The 24,698-nt window shown below is 43.8% G+C and overlaps 1 protein-coding gene across 16 annotated transcripts; it reads left to right on the plus strand.

Annotated features, from left to right (window-relative positions):
- The first annotated feature begins 360 nt into the window (after positions 1 to 360).
- Zkscan7 (zinc finger with KRAB and SCAN domains 7) lies at positions 361 to 24,698 on the plus strand. 16 transcript variants are annotated; one of them, XR_008215242.1, is made up of 10 exons: positions 361 to 589; positions 2,146 to 2,683; positions 5,799 to 5,946; positions 7,603 to 7,694; positions 7,985 to 8,099; positions 9,915 to 19,736; positions 20,224 to 20,313; positions 20,972 to 21,177; positions 23,003 to 23,070; positions 24,542 to 24,698. XR_008215242.1 is itself a non-coding variant. In XM_052725420.1 (7 exons), the coding sequence occupies exons 2-7, from the start codon at positions 2,261 to 2,263 to the stop codon at positions 24,553 to 24,555; spliced, it is 1,920 nt and encodes a 639-aa protein (XP_052581380.1). In that variant the 5' UTR covers positions 361 to 589; positions 2,146 to 2,260; the 3' UTR covers positions 24,556 to 24,698. The 16 variants fall into 16 exon arrangements, 1 of the variants encoding a protein (XP_052581380.1); XR_008215239.1 differs by lacking the exon at positions 23,003 to 23,070 and having other exon boundaries at positions 20,224 to 20,327; positions 21,070 to 21,177; XR_008215226.1 differs by lacking the exon at positions 23,003 to 23,070.

Below are 24,698 nucleotides of genomic sequence, written 5' to 3' on the forward strand. Positions count from 1 at the left end.
AGAGATACACCCTTTTATAGCAGATGAGTTTTGCTATCTTGTTAGTTAGCAAACTTTGTAACACTATTTATCCTTCCTGAGACAAGCAGTTTGTGGTGAGGTGCCAGGGATAAATAGGAATTGAGCTCTAATTGCAGAGGGCATCATCAGGTCAGGCTCCTAGTTGTCAAAGTCTGATAGGTGGAAAGAACGGATTTTGCTTTAGTTGTATTTGGTCTTTTTGTGTCAATAGTGAGGTCCCTGGATTCTGAATGCCCCGAATTAGAGGGCAACGCCCGCTTGAGCCTCAGATGTCCAATCTCTTGCTCGCCTTGGCAACCGACACTTCCGGAATCCAGGAGATACCGGAAATGACGCTCTCACGCTTCCGGTGCTGCTGTTGTCATTTCTTAGGGTCCTGGTGGTGCTGGGGGCCGGTGAGCCGTCACGCCTGCAGGTCGTGCCGGGAAGGGAGGTGCGGCCAGCACTCGGGCGCGACGCCGGCCGGTGCTGGGGTGCGTGTCCGAGGCGGAGTCGCTTCGTCCTCGTTCCGCGAGGTCGGCTCGGGTTGGAGCCTGTGCGTCAGTGCTGCACCGGGCAGACCCTCCAGGTGAGCGGTGCCACCGAGGCCGGTACGCTATTCTCTGGAATGGTGCGGCAAAGCCTTCTGTTGAGCATTAAGGACATTAAAGTCAGTGGGGAAGTGTCCTGAGCTTCACGTGTGTGCTCTCAGAGAGTTCACAGATTAGTCTTTAAAAAACAAAAACAGAAACAGAAACAGGGTCAGCCGGCAGTGGTGGAGTACTTTAATCCCAGCACTCACAAGGCAGAGGCAGGGCAGTCAAGGCTACACACAGCACACAGAAACCATGTCTTGGAAAACCAAAAAAAAGGGCAACTACAACAAAAAACAGGCTCAGAGGAAAATGTCTAACTCTGGGGTCTCCAGTGCCTGGTATCTGGAACCACAGCATACCTCCTAGTTATCCCCGAGGAGCTGATTTTCAAATGGCATGCATAAACGGGAAAACATTATCCCCAGACTTTGCCAGCTGAGTTAACCACACTGGTTTACCATATCTCTGTCCCTGTGTAACACATATACACATGTGCACGTCTGGAAGCCAGTCCTGCCTTTTGAGTCTTCCCAGGAAATGGAGCCCACATCTGTGTAAACTGCAGAGTTGCGTTAAGAGAAATGATCCAGCAGAGGACTGACTTCCAGAAAATGGTCGGTGGGGTTACGGAAGCGACACTACTGGTGTGCCTGGACAGACCAGAAAGGCTTGAGTTAAGTAGAAGAGATCTCCAAAGTTCTTACTCTATCTAGTTCCTCCCTTTTGAGTGGCCCTCCAAAAGTTTGGAGGCCATGACTGAGTTCTGCCTAAACCAGTGCAAGTACAGTGTTACAGTATGAGGTACAGCAAGGAAAAGAAACCCGCTGTTTTCCACCTGGGGCAACCAGGAAAACTGCCTTCAAAAGAAGTGACAGATGAATGAGTTTGTCAGAAATCAAGAAAAAGAAGGGGAAAAGTGCAAACAGGAAAAGTGTGTGTGTGTGTATTTTATAGAGTGTTAGTCCCAAACTTGTATCTTTACAAGTTGAAGACTTTTGAGCCTCCACTCCCAGCATGTTTATTCAAAAATTAACAATATATATGATTTGAATTTCAGTGTATACTACAGAACATATTAGATTGGAGTTAAATAATTTAGTAATTCTTTAACAACCTATTTTCTTGCATACCCTACATTGGAGGCTGTTGCTATCCTTTTAATTTGGGTACTTGGGGAGAATAGTTGGAGGTGTGTGTAAAAAGCTATGAATGCAAGCTGGGCAGTGGTGGCGCACACCTTTAATCCCAGCACTCCAGAAGCAGAGGCATTAGGATCTCTGTGAGTTCAAGGTCAGCCTAGTCTACAGAGCGAGTCCCAGGACAGGTTCCAAAGCTACACAGAGAAATCTTGTTTCAAAAACAACAAAAAGGTAAGAGTGCTAAACATAGATATTTAGTTTGAGTCTAAAAGTTTGAGAAGGGAAGTCACTTGGAGTGATTTCTCTATTTGTACTTTTCCCCCTACAGCTTTGTTTTTAGCTGCAGAATCTCTCACCAGCCAAGGGCTGAGTACTCCAGGACTCTGATTGTTCTCTTTATGTTTCTGTAGGTGACACTTCTGCACTTCCTTTCTTGACTCTGAAAAACAGCTCCTGCAATTTGAATCAGAGACTCATTTTCAGTGTGCCTGCTGTAGCTGGAACTAGCTTCTTTTGGGGATCACAATGACCATGGAAGGCAGGGGAACATTAGGTCTTATCCCCAGGACAGCTGAGTATCAGAAGCAGGAGGGGAGCTTGACTGTGAAGCAGGAACCAGGAAGCCAGACCTGGAGACAGAGCTGCAGCTTCCAGAAGAACTACCCTCCTGTCTGTGAAATCTTCCGGCTACACTTCAGGCAGTTATGTTACCACGAGATGTCTGGGCCTCAGGAGGCACTGAGCCGGCTCAGGGAGCTCTGCCACTGGTGGCTGATGCCAGAGGTCCACAGCAAGGAACAGATCCTAGAGCTGCTGGTGCTGGAGCAGTTCCTAAGCATCCTGCCCAGGGAGATCCAGATGTGGGTACAGCTCCGTCACCCTGAAACTGGCGAGGAGGCTGTGGCTGTGGTGGAGGATTTCCAGAGAAACCTTAGTGGGTCAGGGGAGGTAAGCAGTCAAGTCTACAAGCTGTTGTAGATGTTCTAGATGCTTCTAGAACTCTTCTCTAGACTTGGACTAGCCTGGAAAGAGGCATCCTTCATTCCCCACACTTTAGGCTTGTTTGCCTTTAGGATTCCCAAATCTGCACCACTGATAGATGGGAAATAGTTCTGTGCTGCATGCCGTAAGCAAAAATATAAATCCAACTGTCTTCGTCACTGTTCTTTTGTGCTGAAGAGACACCAAGACCAAAGCCCTCTTATAAAAGCATTCAGTCATGCGCTTGCTTATGGTTTCAGAGATTAGTCCATTATCATGTCAGGGAGCATGGTGGCAGACAGACATATCTGGTGCTGGAGAAGTAGCTGAGAGCTCTACAGTCTGAGTTTGGGGAAGTAGTGGGGAGACTGGGAAACCTCAAAGCCCATCCCCAGTGATATTTTTTCTAACAAGGCCATACCTTCTAATCCTTTTAAATAGTGTCACTCCCCAATGACTAACCATTCAAATCTATGACCTATTCTTATTCAAACTACCATGTCTATCACAGTCTCAACAATGTTAAAAAGTTGAAAGTCTCTTCTGAGACTCATGGCAATCTCTTAACTATACCACCCCCTTCCCCCCGTAAAATCAAAATCAAAAAGCAGATCACATACTTCCAGCATATAATGGCACAGGATAGACACTGCAGTTCCAAAAGTGGGGAAAGGGAGCATAGTGAGGAAATACTGGACCAAAGCAAGACCGAAAACCAGGTTCTGTATCTCCATGTCTAATGTCAAAGCGCTCTTCAGATCTCCACTTCTTTCAGTCTTGTTGACTGCAACACACTTCTTTCTCTGAAATGTCTTGAGGTGGGGCCCTACAATTGAAATTGCCCTCAGCACTGTCTTCCGTGCTCCTGCTAGGATGGCCCATTAATCCTCACTTAAAGCATCCAACTACTTTTCTAGTCCAGAGTTCCAAAGTCTTCCATATTCCTCCAACAAATAGCATGGTCAAGCCTGTCACAGCAATACCTGAGTCCCTGGTACCAACTTAGACTTAGTCACTGTTCTATTGCTGTGAAGAGATACCATGACCAAGGCAACATATGGATCTATAGGCAGGCAAGACAGAGACAGAGACTGGGCTTGGCATCTTAAAGCCCACTTCCTGTGACACACTTCGCCTAATAAGGTGATACCTCCTAATCCTTCTAATTCTTTCAAATGATGCCACTCCCTGGTGAGTAAGCATTCAAAGCTATGAGCCTATGGGGTCTATTCTTATTCCAACCACCATACTAGCCAAACTCTGAATCAGGTTAGTATGTGTGTGTTTATGTGGAGGAGAGGTGCATGTGCTGCTATGTACATACATATGTGTGTTTATTTGGAGGGGAGGTGCATGTGCAGGGGTGTGTGTGTGTGTGTGTGTGTGTGTGTGTGTGTGTGTGTGTGTGTAGGCTAGAGAACAACTTCAGGTGTTGTTCCTCAGGTGCTGGTCACCTTGGTTTTTGAGGCAAGATCTCTCTGACCTGGGAATCAGTAGTTAGGCCAGCTTCCTGGCCTATGAGTCTAGGGGTATGACTGTAAATGCCTTTCTGGGGTTGGGATTACAAGCATGTGCTATCATGCCCAACTTTTTTTACGCTGGTTCTGGGAATCCCAACCTAGGTTGTCATGACTGCACAGAAAACACTGTGTTGACTGGACCATCTCCCCAGTGTCCTGGTTGGTTCTTGTAAGTGCGGATAAATGCTCTTTAGTAATGTAGCTGTGGGTATGGGCAGAAGATATAATTTAATACACTGTAGTAATCTAACTTTGTGATCCACTGTCAGTTAAAACCCGCTAAAGTTCTAGTACTTTACCCAGGACTTGGGCATATGGTTTCCTTCAACCACTACATTGACTATTTATAAGCAATAAACCTCATTAGAGACATCTCCTACTGCTTCCGCTTTCCTGCTTGAACACGGATGTGTATGGCCACCTTGGTTTTTGAGACAGGATTTCCGTGACCTGGAAATCAGTGGTTAGGCTAGGTCTCTTAGGGTTTCTTTCTATTGCTGTGAAGAGACATCATGACCATGGCAACTCTTTTTTTTTTTTTTTTTTTTTTTTGAGCTGAGGACTGAACTCAGGGCCTTGTGCTTGCTAGGCAAGCGCTCTACCACTGAGCTAAATCCCCAACCCAGGCAACTCTTATAAAAGAAAATATTTAATTGTAGTGACTCACAATTTCAGAGGTTTAGTTCGTTATCATCATTGCGGAAAGCGAGGCAGCATGCAGGCAGACATGGTGTTAGAGAAGGAGCTGAGGGTTCTTACATCTTGACTCACAGTCAACAGGAAGTGGTCTGAGACACTGGGTGTAGCTTGAACATATATGAGACCTCAAAGCCCGCCTTCACAGTGACATACTTCCTCCACCAAGGCCACACCCACTGCAACAAAGCCACACCTCCTAGTAGTGCCACTCTTTTTGAGGGCCATTTTCTTTCAAACTACCACACTAGGTTCCTGGTCTATGAGCCCTAGGGAGTCTGAAGTAGGCATAAGTAAGTCTAAGTTGGCTATTTAGCTCTATGATTCTTAGAAGGCAGGTTTTACAACATGTCATAATTCTTATACATGATCATATGTATACACATACATAAAAATGGGTTGTTATTGAGCAAAAAAGACAGCTGACGTTGTCCTCCAGCTTCTGCACACTTGTGCATGTGCACCTGCACACATATGTGCCCACCCACATATAGACACACAAAAGACTATCCAGTGGACAACTTGAAAATTGGTCTTTACTCAGGTCCTCAGGCTTAACAGTATTTACCATCTGGGCTGTCTTGAAAGCTTCACATAGTTCTTAAGCAAATGTGTACCCAAAGATCTGGCACAGTGGAACTGGCTATAGAATCTGTTCTTCAAGCTCCTACCAGTAGGGTTAAGAGAGGGATGGCAGAGAAGATTGCAAGCTTTGCTGTTAGCCAGTTGACTCTATTGGTAGTGCTGGAAAGATAGCCTGGTTCTTCATTTCCTTGGCTTTTTTCCTGTATGGGTTATCTTAGAGGTTTGGGTTCTCTACCTTCAAGAATGCACTTTTGAACCCAGTTCTGTTTCCTTATCTCTAGGTTTTACCTCCAGTACAAGAACAGGATATGCATTTAAAGAAGATGATATCTCTGAATGCAATAGAACAATCGCCTACCTCAACCTCCTGTCAGGGCTCAGCCCCTGAATTCCACTTGGATCCTCCTTATGACCCTCATGGACACTTTGGTACTTGTCTTTCCACTTCTGTCCTCAAGTCATTCTTGCGTCTACCCCCTGGAGTCAGTTTCTTTCATCAGCCCAACTTGTACCCCACTGAAATCCCAGATTTTACCCTTATAGCTGGCCTCCTTCCTTAGTGGCTGTATCTGACCTTTTTGTCTATTCTCTTATCATACATGTATCAAGTTTTCCTCAAGCATTTCATTGGAAACACCACTGAGGACCAGAGACATGCAATACACTATGATTATTTTTAAGAGTTCTTATCTAGGTGGCAGGGAGTCGGTCATACACATAAACAGAAGCAAACTCATAAGATACATTTGGGTGAAGCTGGGCATGGTGGATCATACCTGTCATTCCAATACTTGGAAAGCTAAGACAAGAGAATTTTTGAAAGTTGAAGGCCAGCCTGGACTACTTAGTAAGTTTTCCGAGCTAGCCTGTGCTTCAGATTAATACCCTGTGTCAAACAAAACCCCCAAAACCAACTACCACAAACAAAAGATACACATGGATGGTATCTGCCCCCAGTCACAATACTGGCATTGTAAAAGGGGATTATTGGATAAGTGCATTATGAGGCAGAGTAGGTAGAGAGCACTAGAGGAACTAGCAAGAGATTTAATAGTTAAAAAGTGGAGGATGGAGGTAGGGTGCAATGGTATCCGCCTTTAATCCAAGCACTTATGAGGCAGAAGCAGGAAGATCTCTGAGTTTGAAGCCAGTCTGACTTACAGAGCAAGCTCCAGGCCAGCCAGGCTACTTAGTGAAATCTTGTCTTAAAAAACAAGATGAAACATGGGGCTGGAGAGATGGCTCAGTAGTTAAGAGCACTAGCTGTTCCTCTAGAGGACTTGGGTTCAATTCCCAGCATCCACATGGCAGCTCACACCTGTCTGTAACTCCAGTCCTAGGGATTCTGACAATCTCACACAGACATACTTGTGGCAAAACACTACTGAACATAAATTATTAAAACAAAACAAAACAACAACAAAAGAAGAAACTGAACTTGCTGTTTCAAGGAACACTGTCCAGCTTGCAGCTATGTGACAGGTCTGAGAGAGCAGTGAGGACTGTATGATTAAAACCATGAAAGTAAGAAGAATCACTGATAGAGGGAGAAGGAACCACAGAGCTGGGCTTCCAGCAGTCCCAGATGACAGGGAACTGGCTAAAGACCTGCTTTTCCAGGTTCAATTTCCAGCACCTACATGGTTGCTCTTCACTACCTATAACTCCAGTTCCGTAGGATCCAACACCTGGCCTCCACACCAGGCACACAGATGGTGCACAGACAAAACACCCATACACGTAGAATAAATTAGATTTTTTTTTAAGGCAGGAGGGTAAATCAGTCTTGGAAGTGGTAAGGAAATTAAGGCAGAGAGAATGTAGTCAGAAGTAGAGCTTCAGACAGGCTGGAGAGAGACCTGAAAGGAACTTCCAGTTCTCAGTTTGACCATATATCACCTGTTGTGCTCTCTGAAGAACATTCCCAGCACACTTAGGATTCCCAGCACATAGAGGTCTCTGGAAGAAGCTAAGAGTCAGTGTATGTGGAGCTTCCTGGATGCTCACAATTCCCACCTCTTTGGGCACATAGACCTTACAGAGCTGAGAGCAGGGCTTGACCCATGAGTTCCCCTTTCACCCCAGGTCCTGCTTTTCTTGAAGTGGGCAACGCCAGGGGCCAGGCTACTGTGGGGAACTCTAGAGCGACTACTGTGCTTAGGATGGTCAGGCCTCAGGTGAGTGTGGCTCTGTTTTTCTTGATTTCATGTCGGGTGGTGGGGCAGTAGGTGGAACTTACCTCTAGACAATCTGAGGAGGCTCCTCTGGTTCTCCTGCCCAATGCTTCCCTTGGAGCTAGGTCCCTGCCCCTGGTGTAATGGGTTCCATTTAGCCCTATTTTGTTCTTTTTTATGTGTCGACCCAGCTCTTTTTCACTACCCTTTTGTACTCTATTACTTTTGTACTCCTGAGAACTCTGCTCTTCTGGCTGAGACTGTTTCTGAACAATAGAAGCTTGTCATTCCAGGAGATTACAGCAAATAAGGACTGTGTGCAAAAACCATGGAAAAGCCTGGCACTCAATCAGAATGCCTTGTACCAGAACATGACAGAGAAAAATGAGCATGGCATGGCTTCACCGGGTAATGATTCTCATCCCTGGTAACCAGAAGTCTGTCCTCTGTACATCATACTCACTGTATTCTTTTGATTTGATTTGTTTTAACTTTTTACTATGAATATTTGCAAACATAAAGTAGATGTGGATAATGAACTTCCCTACACCCTAACCCAGTTTAACAGTGATCACCATTTTCTTTATTTAATGACTGATTAACAGTAGGGAGCTAACTTGGGTTTTCTTAGAAATAAGTAAGAGTCCCTTAGGTTTTGGAAGTAAAGATCTTTGTGTTTGAGAGATTACAAGAATGGGCACCCAGAACAAAGCAATCCGATTATGAGCTGGGAAAAGGCAGTCTGGGAGATCAGCCATGCAGCACGTGAGTTTTACACCAGTGTCCCCTGTGACTAATGCGTCTGCTCTCGGGGCATTTGCTTTCTGTGATTTCCCTTCCAGTGATGCTCATTCTTAAATCCTGAAACCATAGCTTCTTCTCAGTTCTGTCTTCAGTCCTTTCCTCCTGACTGCTCACTGCGACTTTGCCTGGCTCCATGGACCATCTAGCTTTAGATCTTACTCTGTTTTGGGGTCAGGATTTCCCTAGAGTGGATTCTGGCCAACACAGTGTTTAGTCTCCTTTGTGTTTTGGAAGTCACTGGCCCAGGCTACAACAGATGCTGGTGACAAGCTACAGATAAGCTAGACATGGGTTTTTCTGGCACCTGGCCAGCTCTAATCACCTGTTACCTCTTGGGGGCATGTTCAGGGTTACTTCAGTGTAGTTCTGTGAGATTCCTCTGCAAGGCCTGAGCCCCATCCTGTGATTAGCAAACTCCGGACAGTAGCCAACTTAACAGAGGATGGACATCAGTTACTAACCTAAATGTTTTGAAGTTTCATTTGCTAATTTCATTTGTGTTGGCCTTGGCCTCATTGCAACATGATTTAAAGGAACCAACATTTTGGTATTTGTTGATAACCATGAATGACTACAGTACCTTTCCCTAGATTTTGCATTTGAATTTCCAAAACTGCAGACCAGTGTTTAACTATTTAATTTCTTTATTATTTTAGAGACAAGACCACAAAGACATGCTTTAATTTATATTTCAAATCACTGATGCTTCTTTTAATTTTTATAGATATATAGAACTAGCTTTGCCCAGACCCCAGCTCTGCTATCCCCTTCAAACACTGTTCTAAACCTACATACTTGTTCCCATTGACATGTATCACATGAGATCAATTTGAACTCTCATCACACTGTCACAATGGAAATTCTCATCAGCTCACTGACACCTTTGCCTTCTTTCTTTCTTGCCAACCTTCCCTCCCTTCTTCAAACAACACCCCCCCCCACAGGTCTTACTGTGTATCTCTGTCTGGCCTGGAACTCTATGTAGACCAGCCTGACCTTGATCTTACAGAGATCTACCTTCCTCTACCTCCCAAGAGCTGAGGTTAAAGGCACTACCACACATCGCCCAACATAGTTTTGGAGACATGTGGAACTGTACAATGTCACAGTGGAGAGGAACCTAATTTAACCATTTACTAAGAAGACAGTATCACAATGACTGGAAAATGATGCAACATTGTGCTGCACAATTTAGCTCTTACTTTCCGGTCTTTCTCCTACTAGGCTGTACTAGCTCAAGCTTCCTGCCTTTACTCCCTATTCTCTATGGACCATTATCCCTCTGTGTTTTAATATTCTTGAAGAAGAAAGGAAACTATTTTCTCTCTACTTTGAAATATGTTGTCTCATTCCTTAATATGACTTTTTTTTCAGCTACAAAGGAAAAAAAAGTAAAAGTTGTTTTCTTCTTTCTTTTAGCAACACATAAGAACAGGATGGAAAGTTCTACATACACTCCAAAGCATGACATTTCTAAAGGGTCAGGTTCATTTGACACATCCTCAGGGGGACTCTCTGGAGTAGCCTTGGCAGAGCCAGAGTCTGGAGGTGGCTGTGGAGACCCTTTAGCACGGGTGGGAGGAGGGCGTGAGCTGGAAAAGAAAGATAAGAGCAACTCCACAAAAGACAGAAGTGAGGAATGCAACGATGTAGAGGAACATCCAGATCTTTCCTCTAGTTCTGTTGAGCATCAGCAAGAAGCAAAGAGTCAAAAGTTCTATAAATGTGATGAATGTGACAAAGTTTTCAACCAGAGCGCACTCCTTGGACACCAGAGAATCCACCCTCGAGAGAAACCCTATGAATGTAATGAGTGTGGGAAGACCTTCCGACAGACACCTCAGCTAATTGTTCAGCTCAGAACACACACAGAGGATAAACCTTTTGAATGTAGTGAGTGTGGGAAGACTTATCATCACAGTTCCAGTCTTATTCAACACCAGAGACTTCATGATGGGGAGAAACCTTATAAATGTAATGAATGTGCAAAAGCTTCCACTCAGAATTCCCAGCTCACTGACCACAAGAGAACCCAAACTGGGGTGAAACCTTGTGAGTGCAATAAGTGTGGGGAGGCCTTCATTCGGAGTAAAAGTCTTGTCCGACATCAGGTCCTTCACACTGGTAAGGAGCCCTATGAGTGTAATAATGAGTGTGGGAAAACATTTTGTTCCGACAGAAATCTTATTGACCACCAGAGAATCCACACTGGGGAGAAGCCTTATGAGTGTATTGAGTGTGGCAAGGCCTTTAGTCACAATAAATGTCTTATTCGACACCAGAGTCTCCACACGGGGGAAAAACCATACAAATGCAGTGAATGTGGGAAAGCCTTCAATCAGAACTCTCAGCTCATTGACCATGAACGAATTCATACTGGAGAGAAGCCTTTTGAATGTAGTGAGTGTGGCAAGAAATTCAGTTTAAGTAAATGCCTTATTCGGCACCAGAGACTTCACACTGGAGAAAAGCCCTATAAATGCATCGAGTGTGGAAAATCCTTCAATCAAAACTCTCACCTCATTATACATCAGAGAATCCATACTGGTGAGAAACCTTATGAATGTAATGAGTGTGGGAAGGTCTTCAGTTACAGTTCTAGCCTTATGGTTCATCAAAGAACCCATACTGGTGAAAAGCCCTATAAATGTAAAGACTGTGGGAAAGCCTTCAGTGACAGTTCACAGCTTATTGTGCACCAGAGAGTTCACACTGGTGAGAAGCCTTATGAATGTATTGAATGTGGGAAAGCCTTTAGTCAGCGTTCCACTTTTAATCACCATCAGCGAACTCACAATGTGGAGAAGCCCTCAAGTCTGCTTCAGACAATACCTTAAGGCATGGTTCCCTGAGATAGAGAACAAAGAATTCTGAGTTAGTATTGTTTATAAAAAAAATTTTTTTTAGATTTATTTATTATGTATAGTGTTCTGTCTGCACGTATCCCTGCAGGCCAGAAGAGGGCGCCAGATCTCATTACAGATGGTTGTGAGCCACCATGTGGGTGCTGGGAATTGAACTCAGGACCTCTGGAAGAACAGCCAGTGCTCTTAACCTCTGAGCCATCTCTCCAGCCTTCACATTTGTTTTTTAAAGTTAGTCCAATATATAACTTCTTATCATTTAAGTTCCCTCCCTAGAAATGTTTTCCTTTTACTTGTTAATTTATGTGTATTTGTGTATGATTGTACATGTGAGTGCAGTGCTTTTAGAGGCCAGCAGAGGGCACTGATCCCCTTAGAACTGGTGATCGTGGGGTAACTGACATGGGTGCTGGGAATTGAATTTGGGTCTTCTGCAAGAATAGTATATATTCCTAACCTCTGAGCCATCTCTCCAGCCCCAGGACTTCCCCCCCCCCCCCCCAATGCTTTCCCTCTTAAACCTCTGTTGATCTGATCTCAAACATGCTTTGAGTTAGTTGCTATATGGTACAACTGTTAAATTCCCTTGTAAGTATTTATATACTTTCATACCAATATGTAGCCTCTTTGTGGGCATATATTTTTTCATATATAGATAGTTAATTATATTAATTGCTAAGTAAATAATTTTTTAATTAATTTATTTATTTTTCTATTATCAGCTTAATACACTATAAATTCTTATCCTAATAGTGAAATGTTTCATTGAGGCTTGCCCAGTAATTGAGTAAAACCAAAACTTATTATAAGCCACAGTCATCCTAGTGTGTGTCCGTCCGTCCCCCCCCCCCCCTCCCCCGCTATATAGCCTCCCTGGTCCTGTGGGTTGTTCTTTGCTTTATATCTAGAATCCACTTATGAGTGAGTATATACCATGTTTGTCCTTCTGGGTTTGGGTTACCTCACTCAGAATGATATTTTCTAGTTCCATCCATTTGCCTGCAAATTTCATGCTGTCATTGTTTTTCTCTGCTGAGTAGTACTCCATTGTGTATATGCACCACATTTTCTTAATCCATTCTTCAGTTAACGGGCATCTAGGTTGTTTCCAGGTTCTGGCTATTACGAATAGTGCTGCTGCTGCTGCTGCTATGAACATAGTTGAGCATGTATCTTTGTGGTATGATTGAGCATTCCTTGGGTATATGCCCAAGAGTGGTATGGCTGGGTCTTGAGGTAGATTGATTCCCAATTTTCTGAGAAACCACCATATTGATTTCCACAGTGGTTGTACAAGTTTGCGTTCCCACCAACAGTGGAGGAGTGTTCCTTTTGCTCCCCATCCTCTCCAACATTGACTGTCATTAGTGTTTTTGATCTTAGCCATTCTGACAGGTGTAAGGTGGTATCTCAGAGTCGTTTTGATTTGCATTTCTCTGATGATTAAGGATGTTGAGCATTTCTTTAAATGTCTTTCAGTCATTTGAGATTCTTCTTTTGAGAATTCTCTGTTTCACTCTTTAGCCCATTTTTTAATTGGATTGTTCAGTATGTAAATAATTTTTTTTTTAAAGATTTGTTTATTTATTATGTATACAGCATGTATGTCTGCAGGCCAGAAGAGGGCACCAGATCTCGTTACAGATGGTTGTGAGCCACCATGTGGGTGCTGGGAATTGAACTCAGGACCTCTGGAAGAACAGTCAGTGCTCTTAATCCCTGAGCCATCTCTCCAGCCCGTAAATAATTTTTAAAATCTCCCTCAAATAATCCTTAAATTATAGACAAACCCCCATCTCCCCTCAGCTTTTAAGGTTGGGAGTGCATCTCCAGTATCACATGCAATATACTCATTACTATATCATAACTACTAGTTTATTGTCCTTAAAAAAATAATTGTGTGTGTGACAGAGAGTGAGAAACACAGCAAATTTTTGTTATCTATTCAGTTGTGCAGTCATGTCCACTTAAATGTGCATTGTGCAGTACAAGGATTTGCTAACTCCATTCTGCCTCTTCAGTGAGCAGGTTGAGATAGATCACAGTCAGAAAACTACAAAGGTTTGTTGATGTCCATGGCTGCACCGGGGTCACTGACATACACTACCATGAATTTCTGTGTGTATGCTGGAGATTTGAACTCAGATCCTCATGCATGTGTGGCAAGTACCTTGCCTATTGAACCGTCTCTCCAGGCCCGTTGTGCACACATTTCGGGGAAATATTCTGAGGAAAAAGTGGGCAAGTTTTCTATTCTAACATAGAGTTATGGGCCCCACAAGGAATCCATAATGTAGAAAAAGGGTCTTCATCTGGGTGTGGTGGTACATGCCTGTAGGTCTAGCACTTGGGAATCTCTCAGAAATAGATCTTTGTAAGTTCAAGGTCAGTTTGGACTACATAGCAAGTTCCAGGCCGTCTGTGTTGAATCACTGTCTTCAAAGGGGAGGAGAGAGCATGAAAAAAACAACTTCATAGAACTTCTACTTTACTTAGGCATTTTTTTTTTTTTGCATCTCCATTTCATGTACATGTGCTCATGGAGGTTACAGGACAATTTGTGGGAGTTGGTTCTCTCCACTAAGTAAATCCCATAGGTCAAAGTCAGAAGTCAGGTTGTCTGGCTTGGTAACAAATGCTTTTACCTGCCAAGCCATTTCAGTGATCTTCAGTTTAATTTTTATAAACTGTCCCATCCCCATTGCCCCCACTCTCTGTCTCGTGTGTGTGTGTGTGTGTGTGTGTGTGTGTGTGTGTGTGTGTGTGTTAAAGTGTGTGTCACAGCATGTGTATAGAGATCAAAGAACAGCTTTTTTGTGGAGTTGGTTTCTCCTTCCACCTTTATGTGAGTTCCAGGGGTTGAACTCAGGTCACCAAGCTTGCTCAGAAAGTGTGTTTACCCACTGGGCCATCTTGTTGGCCCCTGTATTAGTTACTTTTCTGTTGCTGTGGTGGTGCACGCCCTTAATCCCAGCACTTGTGAGGCTAAGGCAGGTGGATCTCTCTGAGTTAGAGGCCAGCCTGTTCTACAGAGAGCTAGTTCTATGACAGCCAGAGCTACACAGGGAAACTATGTCTTGAAAAACAAACAAAAAAAAAGGAAAAGAAAAGAATTAGGCATTGTGGCTCTAGCAAAAAGCTGGATGATTACGTATAAAACACAAAGCAGAAAGAACATGAAATGGGGTGAGGCTATAAATCTCAGTCTCCAGCAAAGCTCTGCCTCTTAAAGGTTCTACAGCCTTCCCAAGCAGCACCACCAGCTGGGGACAAAGTGTTCTCAGCTACCACATCCACCACCCAATTTACCTATTCCCTCTCCCCTTGGTTGTTCGAGACAGAGTTTATTAGCTTTGGCTGTCCTGGAACTCACTTTGTAGACAAGGCTGGCCTCAAACTCACAGAGATTCTCCTGCCTCTGCTTTTCCCAGTTTACTTGAAATCAGAATTCAAACATGGGATATAGTTCTGGTGGTCAAACATGATGGTAAAGGGTAGGAGGTATACACTGAACCATTTGCCTGTGGTACATGGAGACAACATACACAGCTATATTCTGCAACATATTAAAGAAAGTCATGTAGTTATAATTTACTTTTATATGTATGGATGTTTTGCCTGCATGTATGTCTGTGCACCACATGTGTGCTTGGTGCCTGAAGAGGCCAGAAAAGGACACCAGATCTCCAAGAACAAGAGTAATAGATGGCTATGGGCCACCATGCTTGGGATTGAACCCGAGTCTTCTTAAAGAGCAACCAGTGCTGTTAACTGCTAAGCCATCTCTCTAGTTTCACATATCATCATCAACATCAGCAGCAGCACCAGAATTATTTTATTATTTTGTTTTTGTTGGTTTATTTTGAGGGTGTTTGTTTTGTTTTGGGTTTGTTGTTGTTGTTTTGTTTTAATGCTGGGTCTCACTTTTAGCTCTGGCTATCCTGGAACTCACAATATAGACCAGGTTGACCTTGAACTCACAGAGATCCATCTGCTCCTCCCCCCCACCTCCCAAATGTTGGAATTAAAGGTGTTTGACAACAGCCTGACAGAAATCATGAGATAAATTCTGACCTATGAGGGGCTAAAGAAGTGCCTCAGTGGTGAGGGGCTTGAACTGCCACAGTAAAGGCCCAAGTTCAGTTCCTAGAACCCACAACAGGTTTCTCACAAGCCAACTACCTGTCACTCCAGCTCCAGGAGACCCAGTGCCTTCTTCTGGTCTCCTGAACTCACATTTACTCAACTGCACACAGACATACATAACACATAATTAAAAATAAAATAATATTCTGACCTACTTTGGGAGATGGCTTTTTCCAAGCTGGTTGTGGTGGATGCATGCATTTAATCCTAGCACTTGGGAGGCAGAGGCAGTCAGATTTCTGTGAGTTCGAGGCCAGCCTACATAGTGAGTTGCAGGACAGCTAGGATTATGTAGAGACCCTGTCTCAAAACCAACCCTCCCCCAAAAAAAATATCAGTATCAGAAAGCATGTGTTCATGAAAAGTTCTAATGATTAGGAGTAAATTTTAGATTTATTGTTAATACCCATACAGTGGCTCTATTAAACAAAACATACCATATACCTACCTCTTATATCATGCTCTGTCCTGATAGAGCCCTATAGAAGCATTTACTCCATGTGGTAAAGGGTGTTGTTATAATGCCCAATGACTCGGAAGCACCTCATTGTTTAAGTACTCAATTCACGAAGGAGCATGGTAGATTTATTCTTCATTGGATCAAACCAATCCCCCACTAATAGATGCATAGTGCTACTTTACAGGATGCCCAGCAGAGTGAGGGGCAGATTATCTTTTAAGGCATACAAATGTTTTGCTCCAAAACACAGTAGAAGACAAATATATAATGGTCCATTCCTTTTTCTCAGTGGTGGGTATTCCTAAAATGATGCCTGATTACGATTGCCAATTCACTAAAACTACAATGTTTCTCTCCTTGGTAACCAATTCCATAGACTTAAAAAGGTTTTAGGAATGAGTGAGTGTATAGCTGGCATCACATGATGATAGTAGCCAATAAAGTTCTTTCCCAAAATATTTCTAGTTGCCTTGCCTTCTGTATAGATATTGCATAAGTGAGATGTTCAGTTTCCTAACAGGGTGCTATATGGATGATGGATAGAGTTCCAAGGACCAGCAGTCACTCAAGGATTGGGTAAAAAGGTCAGTAGACAGAGTAACACCAGGACAAAATATATTTACCCTAGGCTAAATAAAGTGTGGACCATAGCTGAATGGGATGCATTTGGACCATGGGACACATTTATATGTATCCAGCCATGAGACTGAATGCATTATTGATATGGATTATGCTCATTGTTAATAATAAAGCTGATTGGCCAATGACTGTGCAGGAAGAGATTGAGCACAAGACTAGGGGAATTCTGGGAAGAGGAAAGGCGGAGTCTGGCAGCCACCAGCCAGCCACCAAGGAAGCAAGATGTATTAGAACACAGGTAAAGTCATGAGACACATGGTAAAACATAGATAAGAAATATAGGTTAATTTAAACGTAAGAGCTAGCTAGTAATAAGCCTGAGCCATTGGCCAAAAATTTATAAGTAATATTAAGCCTCCAAGTCAATTATTTGGGAAGTGGCTGCTGGGTATTTGGGAGTTGCTGGCAAGACAAAAATTTCTGCCTATACATTATTCTATTTCTAGTTTTAGAGATTGGAAAATGCTATATTCCTCCTTGAGGGTGTACATTCTGCACCTCTAGAGCAGAGGATGCCAGAACTATTGCAGTGACTGCACATCTGTTGCAGCCTTGGAAAGTCTAGAGCATATTCTGATACCAGGAAGAAGTCACAGTGAAACTTTTCCAGTCAGCATTAGGTTGCCTCAGCAATGAACAAAAGCAAAGGCAAACCAAACCAATGCTGCCCAGTTTTTAACCAGGCAGCCACACAATGAGTGTCCTCAAGTTGTGTAGCCATTTTCTCTGAATTGATGTATTTCCACCTAGAGGAAGTAGGAAAGCTACTGATACAAGGGAAGTTAAACTCATAAGGCTCAGGAAGTAAACAAAACTTAAAGTATTTCTGGAGAGGTAGATAGCAGTTATAAGCCTTTGCAGGGGATCAAAATTAGGTTCATAGCACCATGTTGAGAGATTCACAACCACCTGTAACTCCAGAGATCTGATGCCCTCTTTGGGCCTCCATGGGCACCAACATGTGTGTGTGTGTGTGTGTGTGTGTGTGTGTGTGTGTGTGAGAGAGAGAGAGAGAGAGAGAGAGAGAGAGAGAGAGAGAGAGATTTTTTAATCTTACAGGGCTTAGGAAGATCCTGAAACCTAGAAAATTCATAACACCCCTCCCCAAGTTTATAAAAATCCTAAGAATAGGTGGGAGGAAGGAATGGGAGGAGAGGAGGGAGGGGAAACTGCAGTCATGATGTGGCGGTGGTGGCGCACGCCTTTAATCCCAGCACTCGGGAGGCAGAGCCAGGCGGATCTCTGTGAGTTCGAGGCCAGCCTGGGCTACCAAGTGAGTTCCAGGAAAAGGCGCAAAGCTACACAGAGAAACCCTGTCTCGAAAAAACCAAAAAAAAAAAAATTAATGATTAAAAGAATTGCTGGAGAAAAGAGACTCTCTGACCAGTCATGATGCAAGTAGTGCAGAAACTCTAGGGATCAATATTTGTGAACACACACCCATGCTGAAATGTGGGTTCCAGTGACGCCCTTGAGTGGCCCAAGTTCCTGTAAGGAGTCTTATGTATGTTTCTGTAATTCTTTGGTCTGTTGGTGGTATCCTATATGGAGGGAAGAGAAATTGTTTACATCTCCCCTGGAAAATTACATCACACAACTGGCACAAGAACAGGGATCCAAAGGAAAAAAGATGTAAGTTTTTAATAGATGAGCCTCTGCAAGACATTCCAGATTTGAGCAACAGTGACCAATGTATTCATTATTCATTAGTATTCATTATTATTCACTAGTAAATCACTCTGGTCATTCCTTCAAAATATGTGTAGTCCCCATTCTTACCAGCTACTACCCCTGTAGTTGCCGTCATCATTTACTATTGCATAAACTGTAATACCTTCTTAATAAATCTGTGTTTGTCCTTGACCCTCTCTTAGCCTGTTCAGTACTAACTTTAAAAGTCAAAGAGCTGAGCATTTACACAAGGTTATTTTAGAATACCCCCAGACAGAGCAGAGAAGTCACAGAATTTATAGGAACAGGTTTCTTGGCTCATTTAATATCTCATGGGCAACAGATATTGGACCATGTGACAGAAAACAAAACAAACAACAAAAGAAAGCTCATGTCTGTCTTTGGTCCCAGGTTCCTAACAGCTCGCTTCCTGCACTATTTAGGGCAGGTCCTTACCACAGCCTCCTTACCTGTCCTACTAATTCCTGACTCAAGACTTTTGCTCCTAATGTTCCATCAGGAACACATTTCTCCCAGATGTCTACATGTTTTCATCGCTTCCTAAATGTGCTTCGTCTATGCAAACAGCCTCCCCCATCCTCCACTTTTGAGTCACTAGCTAGTAGCTACTGGGTATTTCTTTTCGACTCCTTTTACTTGGACACAGCATACAGGACAGGGGATCTCATTTTCTTTACTACTGTATGTTCAGTTCTTAGAACAGCGACAGAGCAGTCACCTACCAATACATATTTTTACATGCTGCAATAAAAAGTAGCTGATCTTGGCTGTGAGGCTGGGGTTGTCTCTGGAAGAGGACTTTTATTACTTTTGAGAGCCTCAGTATTAGGCAGAGGCCTCGCTGACCAGGTAACTGGTTTCTGTTCCTGCTAACTGAGGCCTTGCCCAGGTTCCACAGGATCGCTTGTCATTGGTTGAACTCTCCAAGTCCGTCCTGTCATCCAATAATAGTGATGTCTGGAGGCCAGGGCACCTGCAGATCAGCTCTGGGGCACAGAGATGCCGAGACCTCCGGTTGCCTAGAAGGGCCTAAGGGACGGAGGGGCGGGTCGGCTGGACGATTCAGCCCGGGGTACCGAGATGCGGAGACCTCCCAGTGCCTAGAAGGGCCGCAGGCGCAAGGAAGGGGAACAAATCACAGCTGCAGTTCGCCGGCTTTGTTCCGAGGACTGTGTGTGGTTCAGTGAGGGCTCCGCGGCAGCCATCTGAACGCCGGGCTCCAGGAGCGAGGTGCATGCTGCCTCCCTAGATCCCGGGGGTGCCTGCCTTTGTCCAGCATCTCCTCTTCATGTTGGAAGAGTGACGGGACTCGCCAAGGCTATCCGGGTTCAGGTCGCTCCAGGCTCTCCCAGGACTACCTAACCACGGAGTGTTTGGCTGCCTTTGCCAGTCCAAACCCAGCTGTGTCACCAGTGAGGACACTGGGGTCGGGAGAAGTGGGTAAGCTTGCTCAAGAATATTCATTCATTTATGTTTGCACCCAACAAACACCATCCATCGCTTACGAGTTTGCTGGACTGCGGGGGATATAGTGTGTACAAGGCAGATAGTCTGTCTGAAAGGGAAGATATGGAGTAAGCTTAGAGGCTGACCCTGCCCTGCGCATCAGAAGGGAAAAAGCATATTATTCCGAGGCCTAACAAAATTAAGAAATGAATAATCAGGAAAACATATAGCATCCACTTAAGGTTTCATGTTTAATATTTATTATTGTTGTTGTTACTATTGTTATCATTTGAGATAGGATCTCACTATATAACCCTGGCTGACTTGAAACTTGCTCTGTCGTCCAGGTTGGCCTTGAACTCACACAGATCCGCCTGCCTCTCAAGTGCTGGGATTAAAAGCATGTGTGGCCACCATGCCCAGCTACTAGTCTTTTTTCTCTTTTAAATTAATATTATTATTGTGTAATGTGTGTGTGTAGGTGCCAACACTCATGTCACAGCCTAGTGTGAGGATCAGAGGACGTCTCTCCTTCCACTGTGGGAAGTGATTCAACTAAGGTCATATTTAGGTATGTGAACTAAGGTATGTGGACTAAGGTCACCTGCTAAGCTAAGGTATCACCCCTCTTCTAGTCAGTCTCTCTTCTTAAATTATTTTGTTAGGGGTGTGTGTGTGTGTGTGTGTGTGTGTGTGTGTGTGCGCACATGTAGAAGTTAGAGGACAACTTTGTGGAGAATTTCAGACTAGCTTGGCAGGTACTTTCACACACTGAGCCGTCTCACCAGCCTATAAGCTTGTCTCTCTCTCAGATCTGTTTGTGTGTATGATGTGGGGGTGGTGTATGTAAGTGCGGGTGCCTACAAAGTCTAGAGGAAGGTTGGAGTTCAGGTAGTTGTGAGCCACCTGATGTGAACTCGGGTCTTCTGGAAGAACAGTATGAACTCTTAACCACTGAGCTATCTCTGCAGGCCTCGACCCTAGTCTCCTTAAAGACACTTAACAGCCAATTTACTAGCCCTTCTTCCATCTGGTGCAAACTTTAGACTTCGTGGAATTCTCAGTTGGAGTGCTTTTTGCAAGTAAAGAATATGGAGAGTCTTGGGTATCCACAGAACAGGTGAAAGGGAGTAGATTGGATGTTTTAGAATAAGGATTTCTTTCAGACACAGAAGGCTTGATCCTCATTTCTTCATCTTTCAAATGAGGATGATGGTGCTATTGTTCAGTTCTACAGGCCAGGAAGTTAACAAAAGATGGGACACTACCTCGAGTGAACACTTGGAGTTGAGGTCTCAGAGAACTCTTTCATTGTATCTGTGTACAGTGATTCAGAGCCTGTCATGAACTTCTGCACTTAACCCGAGGAGGCAATCAGGCAGAATTTCTGCTGGGCAGATCCTTTGGAGTGAAGCTACTGTGCACGATGGTGAGGGTGAGTTACTCTCTTTTCTCCCAAATAAGCCATAGCCAGTCAGTCTGTGGTGTTAGTCTAGGGACAGGAATCTTGCCTACCAGAGAAAATGGGGATCAGGATGGAAAGGAGTCCTTTCCTTTCTCCTCCCTTCAATTCTTCCCCCTTCATTTTTTTTTCTGTTTTGAGATAAAGCCTCAGATACCCCAGGCCACCCTCAAAATTGCTATGTAGCCAAGACTAGCCTTGAACTCTGATCCTCCTGTCTCCACCATGCCCCCCAAGTGCTGGGATTATATACTTGCACCACTATGTCTAGCAGACAGGGAGACTTTTTTGAGGATATTATCAGGTAAGAGAAAACACAGAAACGAGAGGGGGGAAACCTCTGGACCTTGAGGGATAGAGTTTGGGTGATGGGAAAGAATGATATGAAGGAACTCAGACTTGGGTGCCATGGGACTTAGATTTGAATCCTAGTGCTCTGTGAGGTCCAGTTTCCCTATCTGTCCATTTGGATATAAGTCTCAGAGCTAGATGCGGTAGTCCCACCACATGAAATGTGGAGCAGTTTCCAGGATTCAAGATTACTGTGAGTTCGAGGTCATCCTCGGCTACCTAATAAGACCCTGTCTGAAAACACAAACACAAGCAGAAAACGTCTGGTATGCTAGTGTGTCCTTTCCCGTTCCCAGCATCCTGACAGTCTGTGAGCAGTGTGACTGGTCAGTTTCTAGGGGATGTGGATGGTTATGCTGAGATATGGTTGTTAGTACACAAATACATTGTCATATTTATTTAGAATATGGAGTCTTTTAAAAATTATTGCCGCCTGGCCTGGTGGTGCATGCTTTTAATCCCAGTACTTGGGAGGCTGTGGTGATATTTTATTTGTATGTTGATAATAAAGTTTGCCTGGAGATCAGAGGAAATAGCAAGCCATTTTAAATAAACACAAAAGTCAGGCAGTGGTAGCACATGCCTTTAATCCGGTCACTTGGCAGGCAGGGTCTGTATGTGTTCAAGGCCACACTAGGGAACAGAGCCAAGCGTGGTGACACACGCCTTTAATCCCAGTACCAACCATAGAGACCTGGAGGTCTGTACAGACAGGCAGTGAGAAGGAAGTGAGGTAGCTGGGCTAAGAGATAATGAGAGGGCAGAACAGCAAGGCAATAAAGGTGCGGGTAGACAGGAAGTAACACACTTTGGAAGCTGCAGCATGGTGAGGTAAGGTTAGCTGGTGGCTTTTCCTAGTTCCCTGATCTAAGGCTTTTACTCCTATATTTGGCTCCGTGTTTTTTATTTAATAAGGCCGCTTAGAAATTCATCTACAGGAGGCAGAGATAGGCAGACCTCTGTGAGTTCCAGGCTAGTCTGGTCTACTTAGGTTTTAGGACAGCTGGAACTACATAACAGTGAGGCCTTGTATATATGTGTAATTTTATGTATTTGAGTGTTCACTTGCATGTATATCTGTGTACCATGTGCATGCCTGGTGCCCATAAAGGCCAAAAGAGGGTGTCTGAGCCCCTAGAACTGGAGTTATGGATGGTTGTGATCTGTCATGTGGGTGCTAGGAATTGAACCCAGGTCCTCTGGAAGAGCAGTCAGTGCACTTAACTGCTGATCCATTTCTCCAACTCGTAAAATATGGAGTCTTAAAAGAATGATCAGGTGGAAGGATGAAGGTTGTGATGTGCAGTGGACTCACCTTGCACCATCTCTAAGTGCACTTATATTAGCTAAAATCATGACCATGTTCAACTCAACCCTGAAGATAACATTTCCTAAGCTCTCTAGTGTATGTCACTCACAGGCAAGTGTAATGAACCCTGTTCTCTAGGGCCGTAGAGCTTCAAGTGTGCATGTGGGAGAAGAGGAGAATGCACACACCAGCAGTTGTATTGCAAGGTGACTTATCATTTATATTTCACTTTTGTTATTTTTTTGAAGCACAAAAAGTTTTATGTAGTCATATGTCTTTTTTTTTTTTCCCCTGTTATGATGTCAGCCTTTGTCACAGTAAGGCCTCTGTCTCTGAGGTCAGGTAGACCCTTGATTTTTTGGTTTGTTTTCAGTTTAAACATTTCTTTCATTTGCCTCTTGAGTTTTTAATTAATAAATAAATAAATTTTTAAAATATTTATTATTCCTAACCACACTGTAGTTAATGATCAACAGCCTTATGACCATTGCTCAAAGGCACCAGACCAGTAGATGACTGGTGAGTCAAAGGGTCATAGCACCCTTGGGAAAAGCCTAGCCTTTTCACACTTTTCAATGCTTGCCTGAGCTTGCGCTCTGGGGACTTTTTCTCCGGATAGCCTTAGTGCCCTACTGACCCCACAGCCTTATCTTTCTCTCCTCTGGCTTTTCCAGTCCTATCTTCAGAATGCCTGGGAATTCTAAGACATCTTGAGGCAACTTCCCATCCAATCAAGCACAGGGTAGCAATAGTTAGATTTCCTTCTGGTCAAATCCTCAAAGTAGCTCTATAGTCCAACTTTTATTAATTAAAGGATGTAGGATGCAAGATCATATCTTCTGTTTGTTTAACTATTCAACAGTCAGTCTCAAAGGGAGCACAGTGAGAGGAAATTAGTGCGTTAGATTTGAGGTGTGCTAAGGTTACCTACAGAGTTTTGTGTCCAGTAGATTGGAAAATTCCTGTTTATTCCTGATACATGGTTTTGTGTCTCAGTCCCTCTTGATGGTGCAGTTCCCTACTCTCTTTACCATCTTTGAAACTGTACAGTTATACCGGTAGTGCACAGTCCTGGCAGAGGTGCTGTTATTCTTACACCCTTTCCCTCAATTTAGCCTTTCAAGTTTATACAGTAGATTTCATTTTCAGAATGATTAACATGCTGAAAAACAGATACCCGAAATTAGCACAAAAAGCTGACTCCAGCTCATATAAGCCCTGCAAGCGATGGTGTGTATGACTCAGCGTCAGCATCGGAAGGATGGTGTGACCCAGGCAGCTTAAATACAGAGATGTGGGCTGGGGCCTGTTGCCCAGACCTGGAGAAAAAGATGAATGAAACCTTAGTCGTACCCTAAAACAATCTTGGTTGCTATTCTGTAGTTCTGAGTATTGGCTATATGCCAGCCACCGCATCACTGTTACTACGTTACTAAGTTCAGCAAGAGCAGCTAACTGAACCAAGGGACCTTCCCGTATTCTTTTTCTCGGGACCAGACTCTGCTTGACCCTGCCTTCCGGTTATTTTGCTCCTATTTAGAGAGTTGAGCGAGAAGAAAGTAGAGTGGATTTTATACTGTTCATTGCGTGTTCTGAAACTAGACCTGCTGTGTTCTTCACGGTCTTTAACTTTTATTGCCTTTTGCCTAACTTCACTTTTCTCATCATTTTGAACAGTTCTCTGCCTATGAACACTTGCCCTTCTACATGAGACCCTGTGATCTACTACATCTTGTCTTCGTTGAATAATTCTTACCCTGTTGCTGACAAACTGGGACCTGTACACTTTCTCTTTCTCCTGTCGGATGGTGAAATAAACTGAGGAGGTATTGAT

Source organism: Peromyscus californicus, unplaced genomic scaffold (assembly GCF_007827085.1).
Source record: "Peromyscus californicus insignis strain IS unplaced genomic scaffold, ASM782708v3 Scaffold_11__1_contigs__length_118956290, whole genome shotgun sequence".
Lineage (NCBI taxonomy): Eukaryota > Metazoa > Chordata > Mammalia > Rodentia > Cricetidae > Peromyscus > Peromyscus californicus.

Bases quoted from the DNA above. Each gene is read 5' to 3' on its own strand.
- Zkscan7 (XM_052725420.1), top strand. From the start codon at position 2,261: ATGACCATGGAAGGCAGGGGAACATTAGGTCTTATCCCCAGGACAGCT. The intron at 5,947-7,602 runs GTACTTGTCTTT...CTTTCACCCCAG, and splicing joins TGACCCTCATGGACACTTTG to GTCCTGCTTTTCTTGAAGTG. The intron at 8,100-9,914 runs GTAATGATTCTC...TCTTTCTTTTAG, and splicing joins GCATGGCATGGCTTCACCGG to CAACACATAAGAACAGGATG.